This window comes from Cucurbita moschata, unplaced genomic scaffold (assembly GCF_002738365.1).
Source record: "Cucurbita moschata cultivar Rifu unplaced genomic scaffold, Cmos_1.0 Cmo_Scf00006, whole genome shotgun sequence".
Classification (NCBI taxonomy): domain Eukaryota; kingdom Viridiplantae; phylum Streptophyta; class Magnoliopsida; order Cucurbitales; family Cucurbitaceae; genus Cucurbita; species Cucurbita moschata.
In genome coordinates, this window is record NW_019268522.1 from 1,763,870 (window position 1) to 1,787,130 (window position 23,261).

At 37.9% G+C, this 23,261-nt stretch overlaps 4 protein-coding genes across 15 annotated transcripts; 1 reads left to right on the forward strand and 3 right to left on the reverse strand.

The window, feature by feature from the left end:
* Nucleotides 1–966: 966 nt before the first annotated feature.
* Nucleotides 967–4,668, reverse strand: LOC111443893 (cyclin-P3-1-like). Of its 7 annotated transcripts, none has more exons than XM_023081734.1 (4): nt 4,338–4,665; nt 2,968–3,332; nt 1,998–2,410; nt 967–1,409 (listed from the first exon to the last, which is right to left on the reverse strand). In XM_023081734.1, exons 3-4 carry the CDS (start codon nt 2,402–2,404, stop codon nt 1,163–1,165), a joined length of 654 nt encoding a protein of 217 aa, XP_022937502.1. In that variant the 5' UTR covers nt 2,405–2,410; nt 2,968–3,332; nt 4,338–4,665; the 3' UTR covers nt 967–1,162. The 7 variants fall into 7 exon arrangements, with proteins under 7 accessions (XP_022937502.1, XP_022937501.1, XP_022937507.1 ...); XM_023081733.1 differs by having other exon boundaries at nt 4,334–4,665; XM_023081739.1 differs by lacking the exon at nt 2,968–3,332 and having other exon boundaries at nt 4,338–4,668.
* A 2,367-nt stretch (nt 4,669–7,035) lies between these two features.
* LOC111443951 (mitogen-activated protein kinase kinase kinase NPK1-like) lies at nt 7,036–12,358 on the forward strand. 3 transcript variants are annotated; one of them, XM_023081819.1, is made up of 18 exons: nt 7,036–7,483; nt 7,756–7,797; nt 8,403–8,468; nt 8,546–8,656; nt 8,737–8,817; nt 8,913–8,990; nt 9,065–9,147; nt 9,444–9,525; nt 9,607–9,707; nt 9,866–9,905; nt 10,040–10,099; nt 10,180–10,229; nt 10,316–10,517; nt 10,630–10,854; nt 10,970–11,277; nt 11,371–11,441; nt 11,792–11,891; nt 11,975–12,358. In XM_023081819.1, the coding sequence occupies exons 1-18, from the start codon at nt 7,184–7,186 to the stop codon at nt 12,042–12,044; spliced, it is 2,070 nt and encodes a 689-aa protein (XP_022937587.1). In that variant the 5' UTR covers nt 7,036–7,183; the 3' UTR covers nt 12,045–12,358. The 3 variants fall into 3 exon arrangements, with proteins under 3 accessions (XP_022937587.1, XP_022937588.1, XP_022937589.1); XM_023081820.1 differs by having other exon boundaries at nt 11,374–11,441; XM_023081821.1 differs by lacking the exon at nt 11,975–12,358 and having other exon boundaries at nt 11,792–11,895.
* Nucleotides 12,359–13,582: 1,224 nt separating this feature from the next.
* On the reverse strand, nt 13,583–18,627 carry LOC111443949 (kinesin-like protein KIN-14S). Of its 2 annotated transcripts, XM_023081815.1 has the most exons (12): nt 18,286–18,627; nt 18,095–18,181; nt 17,568–17,710; nt 17,357–17,453; nt 17,001–17,264; nt 16,637–16,916; nt 15,792–15,953; nt 15,420–15,635; nt 15,286–15,323; nt 15,017–15,180; nt 14,830–14,943; nt 13,583–14,702 (listed from the first exon to the last, which is right to left on the reverse strand). In XM_023081815.1, exons 1-12 carry the CDS (start codon nt 18,290–18,292, stop codon nt 13,941–13,943), a joined length of 2,334 nt encoding a protein of 777 aa, XP_022937583.1. In that variant the 5' UTR covers nt 18,293–18,627; the 3' UTR covers nt 13,583–13,940. The 2 variants fall into 2 exon arrangements, with proteins under 2 accessions (XP_022937583.1, XP_022937584.1); XM_023081816.1 differs by lacking the exon at nt 18,286–18,627 and having other exon boundaries at nt 17,568–17,718; nt 18,095–18,178.
* Nucleotides 18,628–19,188: 561 nt separating this feature from the next.
* On the reverse strand, nt 19,189–23,184 carry LOC111443953 (chaperone protein DnaJ). Of its 3 annotated transcripts, none has more exons than XM_023081825.1 (8): nt 22,892–23,184; nt 22,643–22,723; nt 22,202–22,239; nt 21,307–21,386; nt 21,131–21,214; nt 20,923–21,031; nt 19,969–20,163; nt 19,189–19,304 (listed from the first exon to the last, which is right to left on the reverse strand). In XM_023081825.1, exons 1-7 carry the CDS (start codon nt 23,138–23,140, stop codon nt 20,022–20,024), a joined length of 783 nt encoding a protein of 260 aa, XP_022937593.1. In that variant the 5' UTR covers nt 23,141–23,184; the 3' UTR covers nt 19,189–19,304; nt 19,969–20,021. The 3 variants fall into 3 exon arrangements, with proteins under 3 accessions (XP_022937593.1, XP_022937592.1, XP_022937591.1); XM_023081824.1 differs by lacking the exon at nt 19,189–19,304 and adding an exon at nt 19,359–19,644; XM_023081823.1 differs by lacking the exon at nt 19,189–19,304 and adding an exon at nt 19,360–19,609.
* Nucleotides 23,185–23,261: the final 77 nt, after the last annotated feature.

Consider the following 23,261-nt stretch of genomic DNA (forward strand, 5'->3'; position numbering starts at 1 on the left):
TTTTTTTTTTTTTTTTTTTTTTTTTTTTGTAATATAATTTAACAGTAAATTATCAAACCCCATTCGGCTATTGGTTTTGTTTTCCCTCTTAATGCTAGGGTTTATGATTTTCAGACCAGTTATTCAAAGGAAATGATTCTTTTTTTGCTTTGAAAATATTCAATCTTTGCAGATGGTTGTTTTTTCTACAGTTTTATCTTCATTTTTGCTTGACCAATGTTAATCTCTAGGTGGAACTTTAGTCCTTATTTGAGAGTCTAATGTGTCTCGGATTCCAAATATTAAATGTGTCGTAGCTCTTTGAACTTTAGAGTTTAAATTTTAGACCTGTTCGACATTTTTAAAAAATTCATGCTCCTATTGGACATCAAAATGAATTTTGTGTGTAATGGAACATTAAAATTAGATTTTATGTCCAATAGGAGCATGAATTTTAAATAAAAGGTCAGAACAGGTCTAAAATTTAATAGGCACTTTTGAGTTCAAAAACTTGTTAGAATGCAAAATGGACACAATAAAAAATTCAAGACATGCTCCGTATTTTTTTAATGTTCACCTAATTGATACAAACTTTTGTTAATCATGTGGATTAATATAGGATAGTAAAAAATTAATTTGAAGCTATTATTTATCATGTTCATTTTATGATTCTTTTTTATAAATTAGCTAATTTTATGATAAATGAACTTTTTTAATTTTAATTTTAATTTTTTTTTTACCAAACCAATTGTTAAAAATAAACACCCTTTGGTTTGGATAAATTTTTATAGATTTTATCAATTTTGGTTCAATTTAATTAATTTTAACATTTTTGCAAATTCTAGAACAGAAACATAACTATTTAAATCTTCTTTAGACATTTATGAATTTGACTGCAAAACATATATGGCTACTTAGTGTTCCTAGTTCGAAAGTCAACTCGAACTACATACCGACATTTAAAGGTATCGTAAAAAAAACCAAATTCTCAAATAAATTAATCATATCATTAAATGATAAGATTTTCGAGTTCATCAGAAACATTTTCCATTGAATCTCTACAATACTATCATCCTCTTCCTAGTTGAAACATTCTTCTTTCTGGGTTTGGTTTAAAATTGGAGCTTAGATTCAACACTAACTAACCATGAAAGCTAAGGAAGATAGATTTCCTTTCGAATGTTTAAACGGCTCTGCAAGTATAGCCTGCAATTTGAGGTAAACATTTAGCTCGAGTTTTGTTACCGGGTCGATGATCGATCGGGTTCTCCCCGAAACCTTCCTTTTGGAGCTGCAAACAATGAGCTCTGAAAGCATCTGCAGTGACATGAAGTCTGAAGTCCAAATTGGACAGAAATTCTATCTCCATTCTGTTCATTTCTTTTGTGCTCACTCCTCCTACTTTGGCAAAGAAAGTGTTGTTATGGCACCTGCACACAGCATAGCACAATAAGCTGTGTGTTATAACATCGAAGCAATTTTCGGGCATGCATAGATAAGATGTTTGATATCGGTTCAGCAGCATGACTCTAGTTTGAGCTGCGCATTGATATCTTGCAAGCACTCGTTTTCATATTTCGTACCTAATCTTTTAAAATTTTCAATTATATCTTAGATGCATATCTTCATTCTATGTCGTGAATGTCACTATACTAGGAAAAATGTGTACGTATGCCATGTGAGGGTCTTTATGAAGTTTTCGATTCATGGGTACATTTTCAAATGTCCGTTCCATCATATTAAATATAGGATATTTTCGACAAAAACAAACTAACTTTTGAAAGATATGGGACAAAATTGAAGAATGACCAAATATCAGGAACTAAATCATATGTTCATCCTATTTTCACTATAAAAAGTGTCAACTATTCATATAAATCATGAAACTATGGATTCCTCTTCATATGATCTCAAGTTAATGGATGAATGATAAGCCAACAAAGACGAATATTAGCAGAGCTCAAAATCTTGTCATCTCGAGCGAATTACAAAGTTAACTAAGTGATATCGAAACTTACCCGGCATCGTTAAACTTCGCTGCAACCATGATGCTGGTGATCAGAAGGCGGTGCACGTTCAAAGAAGTAAGGTAAGCATCCATCTTTTGAAGATATCTTTCAATGTATATGTAGGCAACAACTAAGCAAGGAGTGCCACAACATGTGTACTTTGAGATACGATCAATATATTGTCCAATGCCCATGGTCGGTGCTCGGGAACCATGGAAAACCGTAACGTTGTCTTTCGTTTTGAGTTTTTTCAATAACTTTTCATTTTTCTGAATCGACCTCTCGAAAACAGAGGAAAGAATCGACAACACTCGAGGTGAGCTCGGTATAGGCTTCCCAGATTCACCCAGTCCACGAGGTGAATCTGTTTCTGCTAGAAAATCAATGTCACCGTCTGCCATTTTTCTTATGTTCATCAAGATCTGCACAATACAAAACAAACTTAATCACTCTAATTCATACAGAATCACCGGTGAATGTTAAAAAAACAATCTAATAATACAGGTGGGTCCCATCCAAATCTGATAATAAAATAGATTATTGTAAGGTATATACATTATTTTCCTACAGATTCAGAAGCTATGTTGTAAAGCCTTATATATTTCTCTAAAACATGTTTAGAAACTTGAATTATAGAGATATGGAAGAAAATGACAAACGATCAGCATCGTTTTTGGCCGTTCGGTGCAGAAGCAAGAGCGTTTTGTAGGGAAATGAACGAAATGCCTCGTCGCCACCAATTGATTCAAAGATTTCTTAGAGAATAGAAGGGGAAAAAAATTTGATTTGGTTTCTGAATCTGAAATGTGCAGACCCACAGACAGGGTTGTGTTCTTAGAGATTTAAAGGATTCTAACCGTATCAGTCAAGAAAACTCCTCGTTTAAGGATATTGAACGCTAAAGCAATAGCATATGAACAATTCATTCATTCCACCAGAAATCATCAAAAACTCACAAGGAAAAGAATCTAAATCTTACCCAGATGATCGAAATCAAGTTCTCCAATACTTCGAAGAACGAAGCGGGGGCGATCTCAAAGGAAATCAGAGGAAAACTGCATATGAAAGTGGCTCAAAGACCCTGAGGAGGCCAGTTTTGGGCAAAGATAGGGAAGAAAGAGGACATATAATGTCTGAAATGCATCAGAAAAAACGAGGCTTGCAATTTAGATCTTCTTGAATAACCTTCTCAATGTTCATTGCTTGAGCATTCTTGACTTGTACAAGCAGAAAAGCTAGGCAGTTCCTCATGAGCAGAGAAAGAAAAAGTTGGTTTCAAAACCTGTTTATTCATAACTTTGGCCTGTAGACAGCAGTTTCTCATGATTCTGGTTCGGTTCATACCTTAGGAATATGAATAAAGTAGCTTTAGTCTATTTTTATTCTTTCCTTTCAGACATAGTCATCAAGGACAAATAGTTTATGCCATTTGGGTCCATTCGAGTGCAAATTTTCAAGGTTTCAAATTGTTAGGAATCACGAATCTCCAGGATGGTGTAACCGATGATCATTCCCTTAATTAGCCAATGTAGGATTCCCTTTAAATAATCCTCAACAATCCTCCCCTCGAACAAAGTACACCATAAAGCCTCCCCTGAGGCCTATAGAGCCCTCGAACAGCCTCCCCTTAATCGATACTTGACTCCTTTCTCTAGAGTCCTCGAACAAAGTACACCCTTTGTTCGACACTTTTTTTACTACATCTTCGAGACTCACTACTTCTTTGTTCGACACTTGAGGATTCTATTGGCATGGCTAAGTTAAGGGTGTGAATTTGATACCAATGTTTGCTTTTAGTTTCTCCAAAAGGTCTTATACCAATGGAGATGTATTATTTACTTATAAATTCATGATCATTCCCTTAATTAGTTGATACGGGACTCTCTCCCAACAATTCTCAATCCTCGAGACAAATCACAATGTGAAAGTGTTAAGCATTTGGAGCACTCTTCTAGCAAATCCCTATTGGTATATGCAACACAGAGAGAAAATAAAGCAGAGCATAGAGATTCCATTCCTCCATCAGAATGTTAAAGTGAAAAGCACAGATCAATGATGAACCAATGGGATTTTGTTTGGCAGGCCAAAAACTCCAAGAAAATCACATAAAGCTATAAAGTTCCCTTTTCCATAGCAGTAATTTGCAGGATCTTACCTTCTGGGGACCCCAAATTTGAAACAAAATGTGGGGAAAATCATTACAAAACCGAAAGTGGGATGCAAAATTCAAATCCAGAAGACAGAAATCATCAATAAGAATCATCGCATTGCTTCGTTTTTTAAACATATTGATCGCAATCAGACAGAACGCATTTGGATCTTGAAATGCGGAACGAAGAACTTACTTACAGATCGATGGATTCTGAGCTTTCTGATCGATCTTTGACGGTTTGGCCTTGAAGAGCTTGGCGCCAAAAAGTGGAGAATCTTGTTTTTGGCTTCGATCGAAATGCAGAGAAAAGGTTTAAAGATTCCATGGAAATGGGTGAGGGAGGTTGATTGTAGAAGTGGTGTTGGGCAGAGGAATTTTGTTTGTTTGCCCAGAAAATTTGGTGGAAAACAAACATTTTCACATGAAAAAGAATCGGGTGGAATGGAAAGTCTTTGGGTTTGATGGGTTTGTTTGGGTTTTCGAGTGTAGCGCAAGAAATGGGGTTTTCTTTGAGCAAAAGCATTACATGTTCATCAAATCAGTTATGGGTCCGACTCTATTGGTTTTTGTAGCCTTTTTCTCCGTGAGCTGGACACTGCGCTCCAAAATGGTGGATTGTGAGATCTCATGTCGGTTGAGGAGGGAAACGAAAGGTAACGACCCAAGTGGATATTGTCCTTTTTGGGTTTTTCCTTACGAGCTTCCCACGAGGCTTTAAAATGCGTCTGCTAGAGAAAAGTTTCCACATCCTCATAAATTGTTTTGTTCTGGGCTTGGGGCGTTACAAATGATATCAGAGCTAGACACCGGACGATGTGCAGCCTTCTCGCTGTTTCTCGAAGGGGGGTAGACACGAGACGGTGTGCCAGTAAGGACGCTGGGCTCCAAAAGGGTGGATTGTGGGATCTCATGTCGGTTGGGGAGGAAAAGGATATGTAACGACTCAAGCACACCGCTAGCAGATATTGTCCTCTTTGGGCTTTTCCTTACGGGCTTCCCTCGAGGCTTTAAAACGCGTCTGCTAGGGGAAGGTTTTCACACCCTTATAAATGATGTTTTGTTCTGGGCTTGGGGCGTTATAAATGGTATCAGACTTAGACACTGGACGATGTGCTAGCCTTCTCGCTGTTCCCCGAAGGAGGGTAGACATGAGGCAGTATGCCAGTAAGGACGCTGGGACCCGAAAGGGAGTGGATTTGGTGGTGGTCTCACATCGATTGAAGAAAGAAACGAGTGTCAGCAAGGACGCTGGCCCCAAAGGGGGTGGATTGTGATGTTCCACATTGGTTGGGGAGGAGAACAAAACACCATTTATAAGTGTGTGGAAACCTTCCCCTATCAGACTATTTTAAAGTGTTGGGAAGAAACCCGTAAGGGAAAGCCCAATATCTGCTAGCAGTGTGCCTGGGTCGTTAAACGAAACATTCTTTTATAAGGTGTGGAAACCTCTTGCTCGTAGATATTGTTTGCTTTAGCCTGTTATGTAGTGTCGTTAGTTTCACGCGTTAGGGAGAGGTTTCTACGCCTTTATAAGGAATATATTGTTCTCCGGTTTCTACATTTTTATAAGAAATGCATCGTTCTCCCCTCTAACCGATGTGAGATCTCACAATCCACCCCCCGAGCCTAGTATCCTTGTTGGCACACAGTTCAATTAATAAATTAGCTTAAAATGTGGGATCTCACAATCCACCCCCGAGCCTAGCATCCTCGCTGGCACACAGCTCGGTTAATAAATTAACTTAAAATCGTTTTTTTTTTCTTTTTTTCTAAACCTTCCATTTTGAAAATTTATAAAATAATAAACAAAAATATTTAATGTACGGATGAGTAAAAAAATCCAATAATATTGTAATAAAGAACTTTGACCATATGACTACAAATTAAAGAACCAAAATAATTTATAGGTATGACCTCCCATATTGATTTTACATATATTTATGGCCAATTTTTTTTTTTAAAATTATTATAGTTAAGTTGCTCGTGTCATTTTATGTCGTGAATCGATCTTTTTTTAGTGGTGTATATGGGTTAGATTAGGTCGGAGAAATCTTTTGAACTATCTCGAAATTTCAGGTTGATTTGGTCGGTGACTCGAGCAACGTGAATAAAGTTTACAACCCAATCTAACCCTCAATTTTTCAGAAATCAAACTCAAAATTTCGTGTTGGTTTGGTTGGTGACCCGATCATGATTTTTTAGAAAAAATTATATTTATCGGCAATATATGATACATTAATAACTAAAATATTATAAAATTCACATATCAAATATTCACAAGTTAGAGTGAATCACTAACATCGGTTACAAATGTCAAATATTTTTAATGTCCGTAATAATATTAAAAATAAGGTAGGTTAGAGTTGGGTTGGATTGTAACCCAAGTCTCAAGTTAATTAAGTTGATCGAGTTGACAAAAAAAAAAAAAAGTCAACTCACAAGTTGACCCAAATATTCGATTTTCAAAAAATTCAACTCAATAGGAGGTACGAATATATGAAATATTATGATTAAAAATACATAATATTATCAACTTGAACATAGCTCAATTAGTCAGTATTTAGTCAGTGTATATGCGATTAAAGATTAAAAGTTCAAATTTTCGACCGTTATTAATGATTAAAATTATAAATATTTTTAGAAAAACAATAATGGTTGAAATTATATATATATATATATATATATATATATATATATATATATTTATAACTTAATTAATTAAATTATTCAAAATTTTAATTATGTAATTTATTTAAATGATGGAATCTTTAGAAAATAAAAATTGTTTTTTAGACTGATTCCTTCGCAATTAAGAACGGCACTGTCGGCTTTTATTTATTTATTTTTAATTTTATTATTTATTTGAATGTTTTTATTTTAATTCATTTCCTTTTTTTGAAAATCTCTCTCCACTTTCGTTTCCCTCCTCTCTCTCTCTCTCTCTAGATTCTGATTTTCTTGCCGACCGCCATTAATCGGAAACTCTCCTTTTTCCCTGTTCTTCGCAGATTCTTCATTCCCTCAATCTCTCCCGATCACTCAAATGCAAGATATCTTTGCTTCTGTTCGCCGATCATTGGTGTTTCGTGCTCCTGTTGAGAATGAGGATTCGCATTCTCCTGCAATTGGAGTTGGAGCCCTAGTTGATAAGATTAACTCCAGTATTAGGAAGTCGAGAGTGTTTTCTAGGCACTCGCCATCATCGTCGGCTTATCCTCCGATTCTCAAGGAAACTGAGCCTCCGATTCGATGGCGCAAGGGCGAGTTGATTGGCTGCGGCGCCTTTGGTCGGGTGTATATGGGCATGAATCTTGGCTCTGGCGAGCTTCTCGCTGTTAAACAGGTTTGCTGGCTTTGGAGTTCGATTTTGGTTTTTTGGTTACCTCTTTGTAATGTTTACTCATCTGTTATTGGTGAATTGTGCTTTTGAAGCTTGCTTTTGAGTTTCCATTTCTCTTGATTGCAACCGATGCTTTCTTTGAGTTCTGATTCGATTTTGGATTTTCTTCGTTTTCTTTTGTTGTTTCACCCATTCGTACATCTTGTGAAATGATTACTGCATATTGTCGGGTGTAGGATCTCATTTTGACAATTTTCTTCGTTGTTCTCTTTCAGGTTCTGATTGCTGCAAATGGCGCTTCGAAGGAGAAAGCGCAGGTCTTCTTTTTAGTGTGCCTTTCGACAGCTGATTATAATTTTATAATTTTCTAGTTTGGTTGAATTGGTTACTTGTTCTTTCATTACCCCAAACTCTAAGATTGTACTTATACTATAGTCTATATATAGAGATGCATGCATACATAGTTGGTTATCTTGGATCACAGATGACTGACTATATATGGCATTTGCCACTAACCACATTCCTGATGCAGTCACTAAAAATTGTTTGAATTAATTAATTTGAGTTTTTCATTGATATGAGTTAGATACTTGAAAGTTATAATCTTCCTTTTTGTGTTGGTTAATATGATTTTTAAACAAGGCTTCATTGTTTTCATCTTTATTTTTTAATCTCGTGCTTCATAATATTAAGTTTTTATTGTTTTTACATATTATGTGGCTCGCTGTTAAGCTCCACAAGTCTTTAGAAATTTGTTGGCTGCTTAATGAATATTATATTAGTATGATTTATGAGGAATTACGAAATTTTTCAAATAGAACTGAAAAATGAGAAACAGCAAGAAATTTTGAACAAGTTGATGCATATTTCATATCTAAATGACCTTTATTTGTCAATTTTGAGTAGTTTTTGTTGCAACCAGGCTCATGTTAAGGAGCTTGAGGAAGAAGTGAAACTTCTCAAGGATCTTTCTCATCCAAATATTGTTGTGAGTATGGCCTTCTCTTCCATTTATATAAAGAAGCCCATTACTTTTCCCACTGAATACATTGTGTTGTTTCTTAGAGATATTTGGGCACGGTTAGGGAGGATGATTCTGTAAATATATTATTGGAATTTGTCCCTGGTGGATCAATATCATCTCTTTTGGGGAAATTTGGAGCCTTCCCTGAAGCAGTAAGTTATTCTATATTCTACTTTGATCATTCTAGCGTCAGAGCATTGAATGTCTAATCCTTTATACGTACTGTATGTAGGTTATAAGAACATATACCAAACAGTTATTACTGGGACTGGAATACTTGCACAAGAATGGTATCATGCACAGGGACATTAAGGTCGGTGTTAGTTATGATCATTATTATTTGCAGACAATTTTCTCATTCCCCTGTGTCAGTTATAAATATGTCGTGTCTCTTGTATTCTATTGCAGGGGGCGAATATTCTTGTAGATAACAAGGGATGCATTAAGCTTGCTGATTTTGGTGCATCGAAACAGGTTGTCGAGCTGGTAAAGTCAACGATCCTTGACTTTTATTTGGTTTGAAAGCTATCTGCCTTCTGATCAAGATTCCATTGTTGTAGGCTACAATTTCAGGTGCAAAGTCTATGAAGGGTACTCCATATTGGATGGCTCCTGAAGTAATTCTGCAGACTGGGCATAGTTTGTAAGAACTGACTGAAGTCAAACTCTACTTAGAATCTACATTCTCTTCGGAATATTTGATATCAATCATTAACTTTTAAATGTTGATTTCAATTTTTTTTGACAAAAAATTTCGAAGCAAATATATTTTTAGTCAATAAAGCAGGTTCGAGCTCAGTTATGACCGAATTTTGATAGTTGTTCTTTTAGAGAATCAAATATGTAGTAAACAAATAATTGGTCTTATGTAGCCTTGCCTTTGACTAAATATTAATTTGATGAGATGGATGATCGTAAGTATGTGATAATTATTCCTAGCTCTGCGGATATATGGAGTGTTGGATGCACTGTTATTGAGATGGCTACAGGAAAGCCTCCTTGGAGCCAACAGTATCAAGAGGTATCTTATTACTTGAAGATGTTTGAATGGTGGTGGATTAAATCATTCTTGTAAAGTGAACTAACAATACATTTCTTTTAGGTTGCTGCTCTTTTTCATATAGGCACAACAAAGTCTCATCCACCAATCCCTGAGCAGCTTTCTGTTGAAGCTAAAGATTTTCTGTTGAAATGTTTGCAGAAGTACGTTTCATTTCTTTGCATTTCTAACCCTGATCTTAAGAAAACTAATCATATGTTAACAATGGTCCAACTTTGAGATTCGTTTGAAATATTTTTCTTTAGCTCCTCTTTGACACTATTTCTTATGGGAAGTCAAATTGATGTGGGCCAAATTGCAGGGAACCCAACTTAAGACCAGCTGCATCTGAACTCCTGAAGGTGATTTTTTACTTGATTAATATTTTTGTTTTACTCGACAAGAACAAATTGTCAGATGCATAGACTGACAGAAATAGTGCCAAAGGAGCGATAGTTTTAACTATCATCTAACCGTCCGGCTTTGTTGTGTGCAGCATCCTTTTGTTACTGGGGAGGACCCAGAATCTCTACTTGTATCACGTGATGCATGCACGGTTAGAGGATTAAAGAATCAGAATAATTTATTCATGATTATTTGTCTTCCTGTTTGTAACGGTAAATTTGCCATCTTCAGGAGCCCTTGGATACCCATTCACTTTTATATACCTCAAACCTTGAAATGAGGTGAATTTAAAAATTCAGCGACTGGAAGAATTGTGCATTCACCTGCTTGCAATATTAAGGTTTTTCACATTTTTTTTTCTTGACAGCAAAACTCCAACGCATCCTGGATCAAGTGATATTTGTAATTTGGATAGTCTGAGCTGCTCAAAACTATACACCGCAAACAAACTAGAAAATGATACGTGGGGAACAAACAGTGATAATGAAATGTGTCAGGTTGATGACAATGATGATTTTATGTTAGATGAAGTAAAACTCAGGTCTTCTATGACATCTGGGAATTTCAAGGTGAGGAAAATGTTTGGATCCATTTTCAGTTCTCCGTCCAGAGATCTCTGGAAATTAACTTCACTTTTTTTTTCTTTCTTTTTTTTGGGTGGGGTGGGGGTGGTTTATATAGAGTTATAACCCAATCTGTGAGCCGTCGGATGACGAGGACTGCAAATTTGATCAAAGTTCAGTAGTAAAGCAAGGAAGCGATTTAGATGAGCAAACTCTAGCACCTGGCAGCTGTTCTGAAGTTTTTGATGATGACCAAAACTTCTCATTTCCTAGTGGACGATCACTTTCTGAAGATGAGGATGAGCTTACTGAATCAAAAATTAAAGCATTCTTGGATAAGAAGGTTTGGATTTTCAGTTTGAAATAGCAACTAGTTCGTCTTTCTAATTATCCCCTTTGCAGTTTTATTAAATGAACCTGTTTGATCTAAATTTTTGTACATGATTTCAATGCCTCAGGCTCTTGAATTGAAGAAACTGCAGTCACCACTATATGAGGAGTTTTACAATAGTTTGAATGGATCCTGCTCTCCAGTTTTTGTAGAGAGTAAACAAGATGAAACTACTCCTAAATACTTGAAATTGCCCCCAAAAAGTCGGTCACCAAGTCGAAGTCCCGGTCATCTATCCCCAGCATTCGATGCCTTCGGCACTGGGACTCCAGGGAGTGATAGCAGCAGCAGGGGTAATGCAAATGATCAGAGGTCACAACTCAATGATTGGAAAGGACTTCTAGTTGATGGTCAGCCAGAAGCTGGTAGTCCAAGGTTTGAATTTTGGATGTTCTTTTAGCAGGCTTAGTATCATTAACATCTGTAGCATTCTTGATACCTTGGTGAGTAACATGTTTTCTCATCTAGCAGTAAACACTATTCTGAAATACAGAGGAAGTGGAAAGAAGAGCTTGATCAAGAGCTCGAGAGGAAACGAGGTAAATAACTATTCTTTATGCCTTAAATAAGAAGATAGCAATCATACGACCAATGCCTTTATAGGAGTCTGAAAAATATATGGTAGATATTTATATATAGTAGGTGGTTATATCTGATAAAGCTATATATAGTAAACTGAAACCATATATATACCCCTATACCCCTTAGGTAGTGATTGAAGATATATTTTTTTCTATTCTCTGTATTTTCTCTGTACGAAGTCATTAATACAAAAACGTCCTTACATTTTCTTTCTCCTATTTCTTTGTGTTCATCTAGATCGATTGTGTGCGTTGTTGTGCGATCTTAACAATTATTACATATGACTATGCAACTGTCTTGTTTACAGAGATGATGCGTCAAGCTGGCACGGGAGGCAAAACGTCATCTCCAAAGGATAAAGCCATCAGCAGGCCGAGAGAGCGAACACGATTTGCATCTCCATTCCGGTAGATATCTACGTTTCATTTCGTCTTTACACAGTATGTAATTCTACCATGGCAATATGCATGATGTGACGAACTGTTGACAGGGACGACGCGTCGGGTGCAGGGAGGGAAAACAGGAAAAATTCATCTCCCGAGGAAGTGAGGAAAGATTAGCATAGCTTCAAACTACTTCAGCTGAGTTTCTCTTCTCATTTGTCCTTCCCTCTGCAGTCCTTGTGGAGTGTATGAAGTGAAGAAGCCCCCTAACTGGGTAAGAAGCACGATCATGATCAGATTCTCAATGAAAGGGGAAAAAAGAGGACAAAATGAGGTATTTGCTAAATCACCTGTCTTTGTTCTTTGTTCTTTTAAAGGATGCATGTTTTACAATTTTGTATCCAGTGGTGAATAGAGAAGTGTATGATTATTAGTGTGTACAATATTATATGGTTTGATGCTATAAAAGTGGCACAGGTTTTCCTGTCCAAGTCTGTGTATCATTTTTCCTCGTGTAATTCTCTCATCAAACAACACAAACAAAACGTTGTTTGATTTTACTACACATTTTGTAAAAGGGTCATTCGTTTTTCTAAGTGACCAAAACTTGCCTTTTTGTCAAGCAAAGAAGAGTTGTTTTTGAGCAACTACTGTGGACACTATGAACGTTGAGAAATATCAAACTAAATGATGTTTGATTTGTGTTAAATTCTCATTATCTTTTGTATCTAGGAATGTTTTTCATTTTTTTTCCACGAATCTATTAAACATAAAATTGATGTGATAGGGTAATAAATTATAAGTTGTGTTCAATAGATTTGTAAGTTAAAAAAAAAATCGAATAAATAAAGTAGAAAATTTATACGCATATTAGAAGCATTTTTTAAAATTCATGAACTATTAATTACTTAATTGACACAAACTTATAAGTTTAAACACTGAATTTGTAATTTAATCTTTGTTTGTTTTAAAATTGATCATAAACTTGTGAGGTTGTGACCCTAAATAAATATCAAAATGAATCAAGATTCGGTATTGAGATCGAAAATTAAATATATGAGATCTCATATTGATTGGAGAGAAGAATTAGTACCAACGAGCAAACTAGGCCCGAGGTAGATTGTGAGATACTGAAGGGAGGTAGATTGTGAGATCTGAAGGGAGGTAGATTGCGAGATCTCACATAGATTGGGGAGGGGAACAAGTCCCGAGTAGATTGTGAGATCCCCATAGAGAACAAAGCACTCCGTATAAGAGTGTGAAAGTCTTTCCTTAGTAGACGCATTTTAAAAATCTTGATGGAAAACTCGAAAGGGAAAGTCCAAAGAAGACAATATCTGCTAACAGTGGACTTGGACCGTTACAAATTATCATATCAAAATGAATTATGATATCTACTGTTCAGTTTGAGATGACACTAATGGTTAGATATCTAGAACGTTAAGTTGCATGCATAAGCTTGAATATGGTGTTCAACAACCCTTTGGTGCACCAAATCCTATTGAGAGAGGTTGTAAATGATCAACGAGATGTGATGTCTTTATACATACAAGGTTAGTACCATACTTACGTTCTCAAAAGATGAATTGCTCGAATCAAACGCGTCGGTGATCGTTGGGTACATGTCGGTGAAGGACCGAGCAACACAAACGCTCAGAGGAAGTAGAGGAAGGAGAGAAAGAGGAATCCTTCACAGCATTGCCTCCAAAAGGACATGGAAACAAAACAGTAAATTTCTGATCTCTAAAGTATAAAGAGTACAAATCTAAACTTGACTTTGTGTTTCTTGAGACTTCATTTGGTAAGCCAGAAGCATACAATTTAGCTGTAAACACCCTATAAAAAGAATTGTTATTATAGTAGTAATCACAGAGAACATGCTGTAGAGAAGAAACAGACCAGTTGTACCATAATGCTGAAGACGATATCGTCATTGGAACTTGCTCGGTAGGAGATCGCGACGGGGTCGGTATTAAAGATGGCCTACTGCAAGTTTTGAGCGATAGGACTCCACATTTGATGGCTTTCTTTGCAGAGCAGTGGGAAGGTGGTCGAGACGAAGGCTGTATATCGTCATTGGAACTCCGTAGAGGAAAGTCGAGACGGTATTAAAGATGGCCTCCTGAAGTTTCTCAGCTCTCTCCACTTGAGAGGACTCCACACTACTGGTTTTCTTTGCAATGCAATAACTTTGGGGACACCTTGAGTTGGAGGGCTCCCCATGAACTTGCTGCTACTGCTCCTCATGGCAATTGGTGTTGCCTCTACTGATGCTTGGAACTCTGGTAATGGAGAGAACAACTTTGAGTATCGTGCTTTCCTTGTTGCAAATTCTTGTGGCCCCAAAGTGTGAAGTGGTGTTGTCATGTGAGAGTTCAGCTCCGGACGAAGCGTAGCCATTGAAACCCGCCTCTTGGGTTGAAAAACCTGCGTCGTTGTCGTTGTCGTCGTTGTTGTTGGAGTTGGTCTAACAGCAAGTGAACGTCGTCTTGGTACCAGTAGGCTTCTTGTGTTTGCTGCTGCAGTTGTCATCATTCTGTGGCCATTTTCTTTGCCTTCTGTTAGAGGAGGAGGAGCAGTATTTATGAACGACGAGACACGCCTTTTCTTGGATGGTACGGGGGACGACGTCATAGGTGGCGGCATGAAATTGGTTATCTTTCTTAGGGGTAGCCTTAGTTTAGAAGGACCTAATGGTGGCTTCTTTTCTGTAACAGTTTTGGGAGCTGCCAACTTTGGAAGAGAGGCAGCGGTAGAAGTAGCAGCAAGAGCTCTACTTTCCTGTTTTAGTCTGGCTTTCCTCTCATCTGCTAGTTGACTCTCGAGATCTCGAACCTGTTCGTACAAAGCCAATAACGAAAATCTTTTCTTCATAGCGAAAATCTTGTAAAAAAATTGTGTAAGAACTTAAAAATCTTGTAGATTTATTACAAGAACATGGTTAGAAACTTAAATCTATTACCTTCTCTTGAAGATTCCTGCAATTATGTTCCTTAGCAGTGAGTCTCAACTGCAACGATTGCACATTATCTTGTAACTTCTTCATTTCCTTCTCGTCATGCTTGGATTTTTCTGCCTGTATGTTAAAAAAACTTGTTAAGAACAAGGTCAAAGCACTGAAAGAACCAAACTTTCCCGTGTTTGGATACCATTTGCTTGAACTTGAACAGATCTGTGAGATCTGTCTGTTTGCGAGCAGGGGCGTTCTCGATCCCTCGAACTCGACTAGCGAAATTCAACGAGCAGAGTGTCTCTCCAACGTCCGCTGAACTTGGACTAACCTGTACAAACATCAGGGTTTTGCAATCTCCTCCTGCACATAGAACTTAATGTCATACCAGAGAGACCACTAATTTAACTCAGGATGAAGCTTCACAGTAAAGAATAAGGATCAAAGTATTAAGGCAATGAAGCCCACCTAATGAACTTTGCAGCAAATGAGTGAGTTTAGAGTTTCTGTTACAAGAAAAGTAAATAAAACTCAGTCAGATATAACCGAGAGCGGAAATGAGAGAGTTGGATGAGAAATAAGAGAGTTGGATGGAGAAATGCCTGTAAGGAACGTGAGCGGTTTTAGAGGCAAGGGCGAAGATGACATCACCGAGAGCGGAAAGTGATTTATTAATGAACTGAGATTCCTTTAATCTTTCGCCATCAACGTCAATCCTCCCCACGCGCTCGCTACCAGCCAAGTCGACCAGCCAAAGATGACTCTTTGTCCTCTGTCCATTTATAAGACTCTCGCCCTTGACAGTGACTCGCAACAAGCTACATGATGCAATGGTAATTGTTGAATCATCTTGTAAGAACAAAATTTACTTGACAAATGCTGTTAAAGAAAGATCTGGCACACAAAAAGTGTATCTATTTATTGTAGAACATGTTTTTCAAGGTAAAAACATGGTGTTTGGACAAGAACTTTACCAGTGGGATCGGCTGCTTAGCTCATTCGCGCTGGTAGATCCAACAGATCTTGCCCGGCCGCCAGACTTGAGTAGTTCCCACACTTCTTCAGTTCCATAAACTTGAGCTTCAACCAATCCAGGGACTTCCTGTGTTCCTTCTGCTGCTTGCTTAATCTCCAACCTTAAAACGTACCACATATATTAACAATCTCTTCCAATATTTTTAACATTATTAATGTGTTTCATTTGAAGTGGTCATTAGTTGATTTTTCAAGTCTAGTAGAAGAAATCTCGCAATCAAACAAATAACAAGTATCTTAGAAGACTAATGCAAGCATGAGCTTAATATGATAATTAAATCTTTGGAGCCATTCAACCCGCAGATATTGTCCTCTTTGGACTTTTCCTTTCGGGCTTACTCTCAAAGTTTTTAAAACGCGTGTACTAGGGAGAGGTTCCCACACCCTTATAAAGAATGTTTCATTCTCCTCTCCAACCGATGTGGGATCTCACAATCCAACCCCCCTTCAAGGTCCGGCATCCTTACTGGCACTCGTTCATCCTCGCTGACACACTGCCCAGTGTCCACCCCCCATCAAGGACCAACGTTCTCGCTGGCACACCACTCGGTATCTACCTCTGATACTATTTGTAACAGCGTAAGCCCACCACTAGCAAATATTGTCGTCGTTGGGCTTTCCCTTTCGAGATTCCCCTCAAGATTTTTAAAACGTGTCTACTAGGGAGAGGTTTCTACACCCTTTGTAAAAAATGTTTCGTTTTCCTCTCCAACGTGGGATCTCACAATCACCGTATCCAAATATTCCATGAAAAATTATCAGAAATAGAAAAACAAAAACTCACTTCTTCAGATTTGGATTGCAGTTGTCAGCCAAGAGGTCCCTTATCTTCTCATTATAAACCTCCAACATGCTGACATACAATTCATATTTCATAACACCATCTCTCTCTTCGGAAATCTTGAACAGTTCCTTCAGAGTCCGGTAGTTGACTCCTCTGTTTTCAGGCGTTCCCTCCATAGTAAATGTCTTCCCCGTTCCAGTTTGTCCATAAGCAAATATGCAGACATTATACCCATCCATCACTGAAGCTACAACAGGCTTAGCTTGACCGAAAACAGTTTCTACACATTTTGAAAACTTATCATCAATATATGGATTAAGAATTTACAGTAACTTCAAAATTAGCCACTAATTCTTACAATTACCTTGGCCATCCTCTGTCTTGAACACATGATCAAATTTAAACTGTTTTTTTGAAGAATCAGAAGAAACAACTTGAATCTCATTATCCTGAGATGAATCAAATTCAATCACAGAGGTAGATCCATTGGTCAATTCGCTTTCGTTTAATGGTCTACATCTGCAGAAAACTCTAATATTCCCTTTCAGTTCAATCACTTCATTGTAAAGTCTCTTTCGCTCAGTGACCTCTCCAAGGTATTTCTTCTTTAAAAGTTCATGTTCTGTACCTAAAAGAAAACAAGCAGCCAAGAATTAGTCGCTCAGGAGCGATTAATAAGTCGAAATGATGGAAAGTGGTTGGGTGGTAGAAGAAAGCTACCTAGAAGTTGAAGAGTTTTTACAAATTCAGGGCCTGGAAAAGCATCAGTGTCTAATTTGAATCGTTCAGTTAGGAGCATATGTTCATTCTTCAAATTCTGGAACCAGAAATGAACAAGTGATTCGTCATATCATATATCCTCACAACATAGAGTACAAAAAATGAACTGGTGATGCTAATTGGGAAAAACAAGACTTCAATTACTTCATACCTCTACTTTGTTGCCTAAGTCAATGACCTTTTGAAGGATTGGAAGTATTTGCGCTCCATCTGGTGATGCTAATTGGGATTCATCGCTAGATAATCCGCTCTCCATCTTATCCGCATGTTCAAAAGATTCTCTCACAGCAATGTCTGGACAACTGAGAACTTTAGTGAAAATACTACCAAACAGTAGGATCAAACAAGTTTACAGAAAAGATCATCATAAACATTTGAATTGGTCGTGAAGATAGCCACTCCTTTCAATCCTCAGTTTCCAAACCGAAATCAAGATAAACACAGATGATGGTGTGCAATTAGGAAATTAGCAGGAAGAAACATACAAAGAAAAACAAAAACGGCTCCACAATAGAAAATCCTAATGCTCTAACTGAATGTAAATAGGTCAACTTGATTTCTAATAAAAAGAACGAAAACAAAGCCATGGATTCCGGGTCGAAACAGATCCATGAAAACGAACATTCTTTTCACATCGAGACCAAGAAAGAATCGTTGAAAATTGAATAATTAACGAACCTGAACCGAATAATGAAGGCAGAGGCCTCGGATCACAACTAGGAACAACCGGAGGGCATAATTCTGATGCGAATTCCACCGTTGCATCTGAAATTTAAACAATAACTCCTCAAATTAAGAAATCAATCAAATCAACAAACAAATCCGCTCCTGTCCCCCACAAAATCCCGCCCCAAAGAGAGAAAGGGTACCATCCATGGATTCAAAGAGAATGAGGACGTGAAATTTCGAGAGAAATGCCAAGAATTTTGATGAAGAAGCAGAAGAAGTAGCAGAGCTGAGTGGAGAGAGAGAGAGAGAGAGAGAGAGAGAGAGCAACGGTCAAGTAGGGTTTGAGACTGAATTCGGAGAGATTTCAAATGGCTACCGACGCTGTTTCAAACGGCTATATATTATTTAAAATGACGTTTTCGGAGCTCCGCTTTTTTCAAATCCGACCCAACGGAGCCCCGACTCATTTGAATTATTATTGTTATTTTTTCAATTGAATTATTATTATTATTATTATTATTTTGGTGGTTCGAACCTCAAATCTCATGGTGGAAGAGACCGATTTTATGCTCCGAATTTCAATATACTTATATTCACCCCGGACAAATGTGTTCAAGCTTTCCCCGTCCTTTCGTTTACCTCCATATAGTTGTTGGATGAAAGTCGTCCCACATCGGCCTCCATATAGCTGTTGGATGAAAGTCCCACATCGGCCTCCATATAGCTGTTGGATGAAAGTCGTCCCACATCGGCCTCCATATAGCTGTTGGATGAAAGTCGTCCCACATCGGCCTCCATATAGCTGTTGGATGAAAGTCCCACATCGGCCTCCATATAGCTGTTGGATGAAAGTCCCACATCGGCCTCCATATAGCTGTTGGATGAAAGTCCCACATCGGCCTCCATATAGTGGTTGGATATGGATTAATTTAAAAAATGATCATGGGTTTATAATCAATGATTACTCTCTCCATTGGAACGAGACATTTTGGAGAAGCCCAAAGTAAAGTCAAGAGAGTTTATGCTCAAAGTAGACAAATAACATACCATTGTGGAGAATAGTTCACCTAACAGTAGCAAGTCTACGTTCCCCCGTTGAACTATGCTTACCAATTATTTATTTTTACTCCCTCTCCCATATAAAAAAATAAATAAAACCTTTTCTTAAAATAATGATTATTCAACTCCTTCGCTCTCACCCTCATCCTATGTTGAGTTCCTGCAAAAATAAAAATAAAAAACCTTAAACACAAATAAATAAATAAACAAATATATATGGTCGAACACGTCTGAAGAGGAGGCGGGCGCTCTATCCATCAAACCCTACCCACTGGAATACTCAATTTCATTAGGGTCGAGGATGGATGAAACCAATCATCATCGCGCAAGCGAAGTCAAGAAACAGACCGCTGCGCAACGACTAGAACTCATGTACGAGGAGTTTTGCGCGTGAGCTACCACTCATGCAGAAAGACCCGCAACTCTCGAAGAGGAAGAGGACACCAACACCAACCGCTCGAATCACTGTAGTAAAACCTCCCTTTACTCGATGGATAGCCCTTATTCAAGAGAAAAAAAAAAGAAGAAATGAGGGAGAAACTATGTATATATATATATATATATATATAATTAGCTTACCTAGAGCCACACCTTAGCATACAAACTATCTTATAGTTAGCTATCGAGCCATTCCACTTAAAATATGTATTTTAATTATAAAATAATAATAATAATTCTATTACAAAACGATCCCCTAAGATATATACAAATCTTAATCTAAAACATTTAAAGAATCGAAATGATCCCATTTGATGGGTAATAAACTAACCCACCGAACTCTAACACATATGTTTCTTTAGAGAACTTAGAAGATATTTTGTCACCTGCATTGGTTTCTTCTTGATTCAGTTCAACACGAGACGGTAAAATCAAGATTTCAATACCAATCGACTCGTTCGGTCGACGTCTTTGGCTCCCTCTTCGGCTTTCTGTATCGATTATTCTCGAATTTTGATTTCACTATAAGAGAATATAGTAAATCTGCCTCTGCTGAATTATCATATGGCACATCCAAGGCACTACACAAACAAAGATGAACTTAAGTCACCAAAAAGCTATGCGGTAAGAACCTATTTTAACGAGAGTACTCTTTCCATTCGGAGCTTCACCCAGCCGAACTAGGCTACTTTTCTAATTAAACTAATAAAGTAAAGGTAAGAACCTTTAATAAATAATATAAATTCAGTATAAAATTCAAGTTTAGAGGGGTTGAGATTTCTAGTCGTAAGGTTTCTGTAACGACCCAGATCCACTGTTAGTGGATATTGTTCTCTTTGGGCTTTTCCTTCTCGAGCTCCCCCTCAAGGCTTTAAAACGCGTCTGCTAGGGAAAGGTTTCCACACCCTTATAAATGGTGGTTTGTTCTCCTCCCCAACCAATGTGGGACATCACAATCTACTCCCCCTTCAGGGCCCGGCGTCCTCGCCGGCACTCTTTCCTTTCTCCAATCGATGTGGGACCGTCCCCAAATCCACCCCCCTTTGGGGCCCAGCGTCCTTACTAGCACACCGCCTCGTGTCTACCCCCTTCAGGGAACGGCGAGAAGGCTGGCACATCGTCCAATGTCTGGCTCTGATATCATTAGTAACGACCTAAATCCACCGCTAGCAAATATTGTCCTCTTTGGGCTTTCCCTTTCGGGCTTCCCCTCAAGGCTTTAAAACGCGTCTTCTAGGGGAAGGTTTCCATACTTTTATAAATGGTGGTTTGTTCTCTTCCCCGACCAATGTGGGACACCACAGTTTCGAACATGAATCTAAGTTGGAATATTTTTGTACCTGTCAAGTAGCTCTTCCAGAATGATTCTTTGCAAAGGTGTTACATAATGTATACAGCTTCTGGGGCATTGGCCAACTGCAATTTGAACCTGATAATCTTCACCGTGTCCTAGTTTATCAAAAGATAAAATCGTCGTAGGAATAACACACATTTCATATGTCACTCGAAATACTGAAATTATAATTGCATATAATCACTCGAACGAACCTTGAGAAGTCGCCCGGGCTGTCCCGGTGGACGAAGCAAAAGTGAAGGCATGGGGAGCTCTGTCTACACACGAATATGGGCAGCCTGCACAATGTTATGACACAACACATGTAGATTGTTGTATTGTAACAAAGAACTTAAATTGTAACATTCATAAGTTGGAGCAAAGATGGTACCTTTTCCAACACAAAGAAACTCATTAACAAAGACATCAAATGCATCACATTCTGGGTTTTCAAAAGGATCTAAACATTCCCTGAGTTCATATGTTTGATTGTGAGAGTTCCATAAAAAATGAACAATAGATATATCATCGAATAATGATAGAAATGAACATTATCAAATTATAAAACGTCAATAATGGACCTTTAATCTCCCTAATATATGGTAAATTTTGAGTAAAAAGTAATTCATTGTTGTTGTAATAGCCCAAGCTCACCGCGGGCAGATCGTCCTCTTTGGGCTTTCCCTTTCAGGCTAGTTTTTAAAACGCATCTGCTAGTGAAAGGTTTCCACACCTATATAAAGGGTCCTTCATTCTCCTCCCGAACCGATGGGATCTCACAATCTACCTCTTAGGGGCCCAGCATCCTGACCGGCACTCGTTCCCTTCTCCAATCAATGTGAGACCCCCCAATCTACCCTCTTCAGGGCCTAGCATCCTTGCTGGCATACTGTCTCGTGCCCACCCCTCTTTGGGGCTCAACCTTCTCACTAGCACATTGCCCCGTATATAGCTCTGATACCATTTGTAACAGCTCAAGCCCACCGCTGACAGATATTGTCCTCTTTGAGCTCTCTCATTCGGGCTTCCCCTCAAGGTGTTTAAAACATGTATGCTAAGGAGAGGTTTCCACACCTATATAAAGTATGCTTCGTTCTCCTCTCCACCTCTCCAACCGAGGTGGGATCTCACAGTTACATATTATCTATAACCTTTCATTTATAAATAAGAATTCCCCTGCACTTTCCAAGAATATGGTCATTACACAATTTATTCTATGATGAATGCTGCAAGAATTTTAAGCAGCTCTATACACATTAAGAACAACACCAAAAGCACAACGATACCTCTCAATGAACTCGGTTCGGCTGCAACTTGACAACATCTGCATATTGTAGAAAGCATAGTGATTGTTGAGTTTCATAATTGACTATAACATAGATGATAGAAGTGAACAAGTTCTTCATCAGAACACAAATAGTTCCAGCTTGTTACAGTCTCTTGTGGTGTCAGCATCGAAACAAGTACTTATGGCTTGAATATTTCATCGTTAACCTTTAATGGTGATCTTTTCCATTCGTAGATTACTCTCTATGCACTTTCTCTCGAAACAACAGAACAATAGTTTTGAATTCTACAATGTAATAAAGGACGCGGAGATAACAATCAAATTAAGGTCATCATGAATGATGATTGCCATAATGTTCATCCTACCAAAGAAACAACGTTTACCAATGAGATAAGAACACCACACAACTTTCTTCTTGATACTATATATGAATAGCTACCTCGTACGCCTGAATTACACGACGAATCATAGAATCGGAATAATTTCCATCTCTATTCACGTCTGGATGGAATTGCTTCACCTGCACGGCCAAACATCCGGAGCCGAATTGAAAATCGGTACAGAAAACCAAAAATTCTACAATCAACCTAAGTAGCCAATCACTTAATCGCTTCCCAATCAGATTCCGAAAACTCAAATCTAGATACTACAATTCGATTTTTCATCGCAACGAGTAAAACCTACGTACTTTAGCTCGAAAAGCGGCTTTGAGCTCGGATTCGGAGCAGGTCGGGTCGACGCCGAACAATCTGTAAGCATCCATAGCATTGGAGAGAGGCGTATCTTCTCCATCAATTCTTTGCCTGCAAATCGTTGCGAATCGAGACTTTGATGAAGAAGGGAAGGGAATCGAGGATTTTGAAATGGTTCGAGAGCCAACGGTTTTCCGAAATGGAAGAACGGTTGGTGCTGAAGTGGAGAGATACAGCGCCTCCATTGTCGGCGTTCGCGGGAAGTTGATTTTGTTCCAAATGGATAAATGATATATTATTTTTAAAATCCAAATGGCTAAATGATATATTATTTTTTAAAATATTAAAATATATCTCTTCAACTAT

Bases quoted from the DNA above. Each gene is read 5' to 3' on its own strand.
- LOC111443893 (XM_023081739.1), bottom strand. From the start codon at position 2,404: ATGAACATAAGAAAAATGGCAGACGGTGACATTGATTTTCTAGCAGAA. The intron at 1,410-1,997 runs GTAAGTTTCGAT...TGCTGTGTGCAG, and splicing joins GCGAAGTTTAACGATGCCGG to GTGCCATAACAACACTTTCT.
- LOC111443951 (XM_023081819.1), top strand. From the start codon at position 7,184: ATGCAAGATATCTTTGCTTCTGTTCGCCGATCATTGGTGTTTCGTGCT. The intron at 10,100-10,179 runs GTTAGAGGATTA...TGCCATCTTCAG, and splicing joins TATCACGTGATGCATGCACG to GAGCCCTTGGATACCCATTC. The intron at 11,442-11,791 runs GTAAATAACTAT...TCTTGTTTACAG, and splicing joins AGAGCTCGAGAGGAAACGAG to AGATGATGCGTCAAGCTGGC.
- LOC111443949 (XM_023081815.1), bottom strand. The intron at 17,711-18,094 runs GTTCGTTAATTA...TCAGTTGTCCAG, and splicing joins GCCTTCATTATTCGGTTCAG to ACATTGCTGTGAGAGAATCT. The intron at 15,324-15,419 runs GCATTTCTCCAT...TTCTTGTAACAG, and splicing joins ACCGCTCACGTTCCTTACAG to AAACTCTAAACTCACTCATT.
- LOC111443953 (XM_023081825.1), bottom strand. From the start codon at position 23,140: ATGGAGGCGCTGTATCTCTCCACTTCAGCACCAACCGTTCTTCCATTT. The intron at 22,724-22,891 runs GTACGTAGGTTT...TTGGCCGTGCAG, and splicing joins AAGCCGCTTTTCGAGCTAAA to GTGAAGCAATTCCATCCAGA. The intron at 21,387-22,201 runs GTATCGTTGTGC...ATATGAACTCAG, and splicing joins CGAACCGAGTTCATTGAGAG to GGAATGTTTAGATCCTTTTG.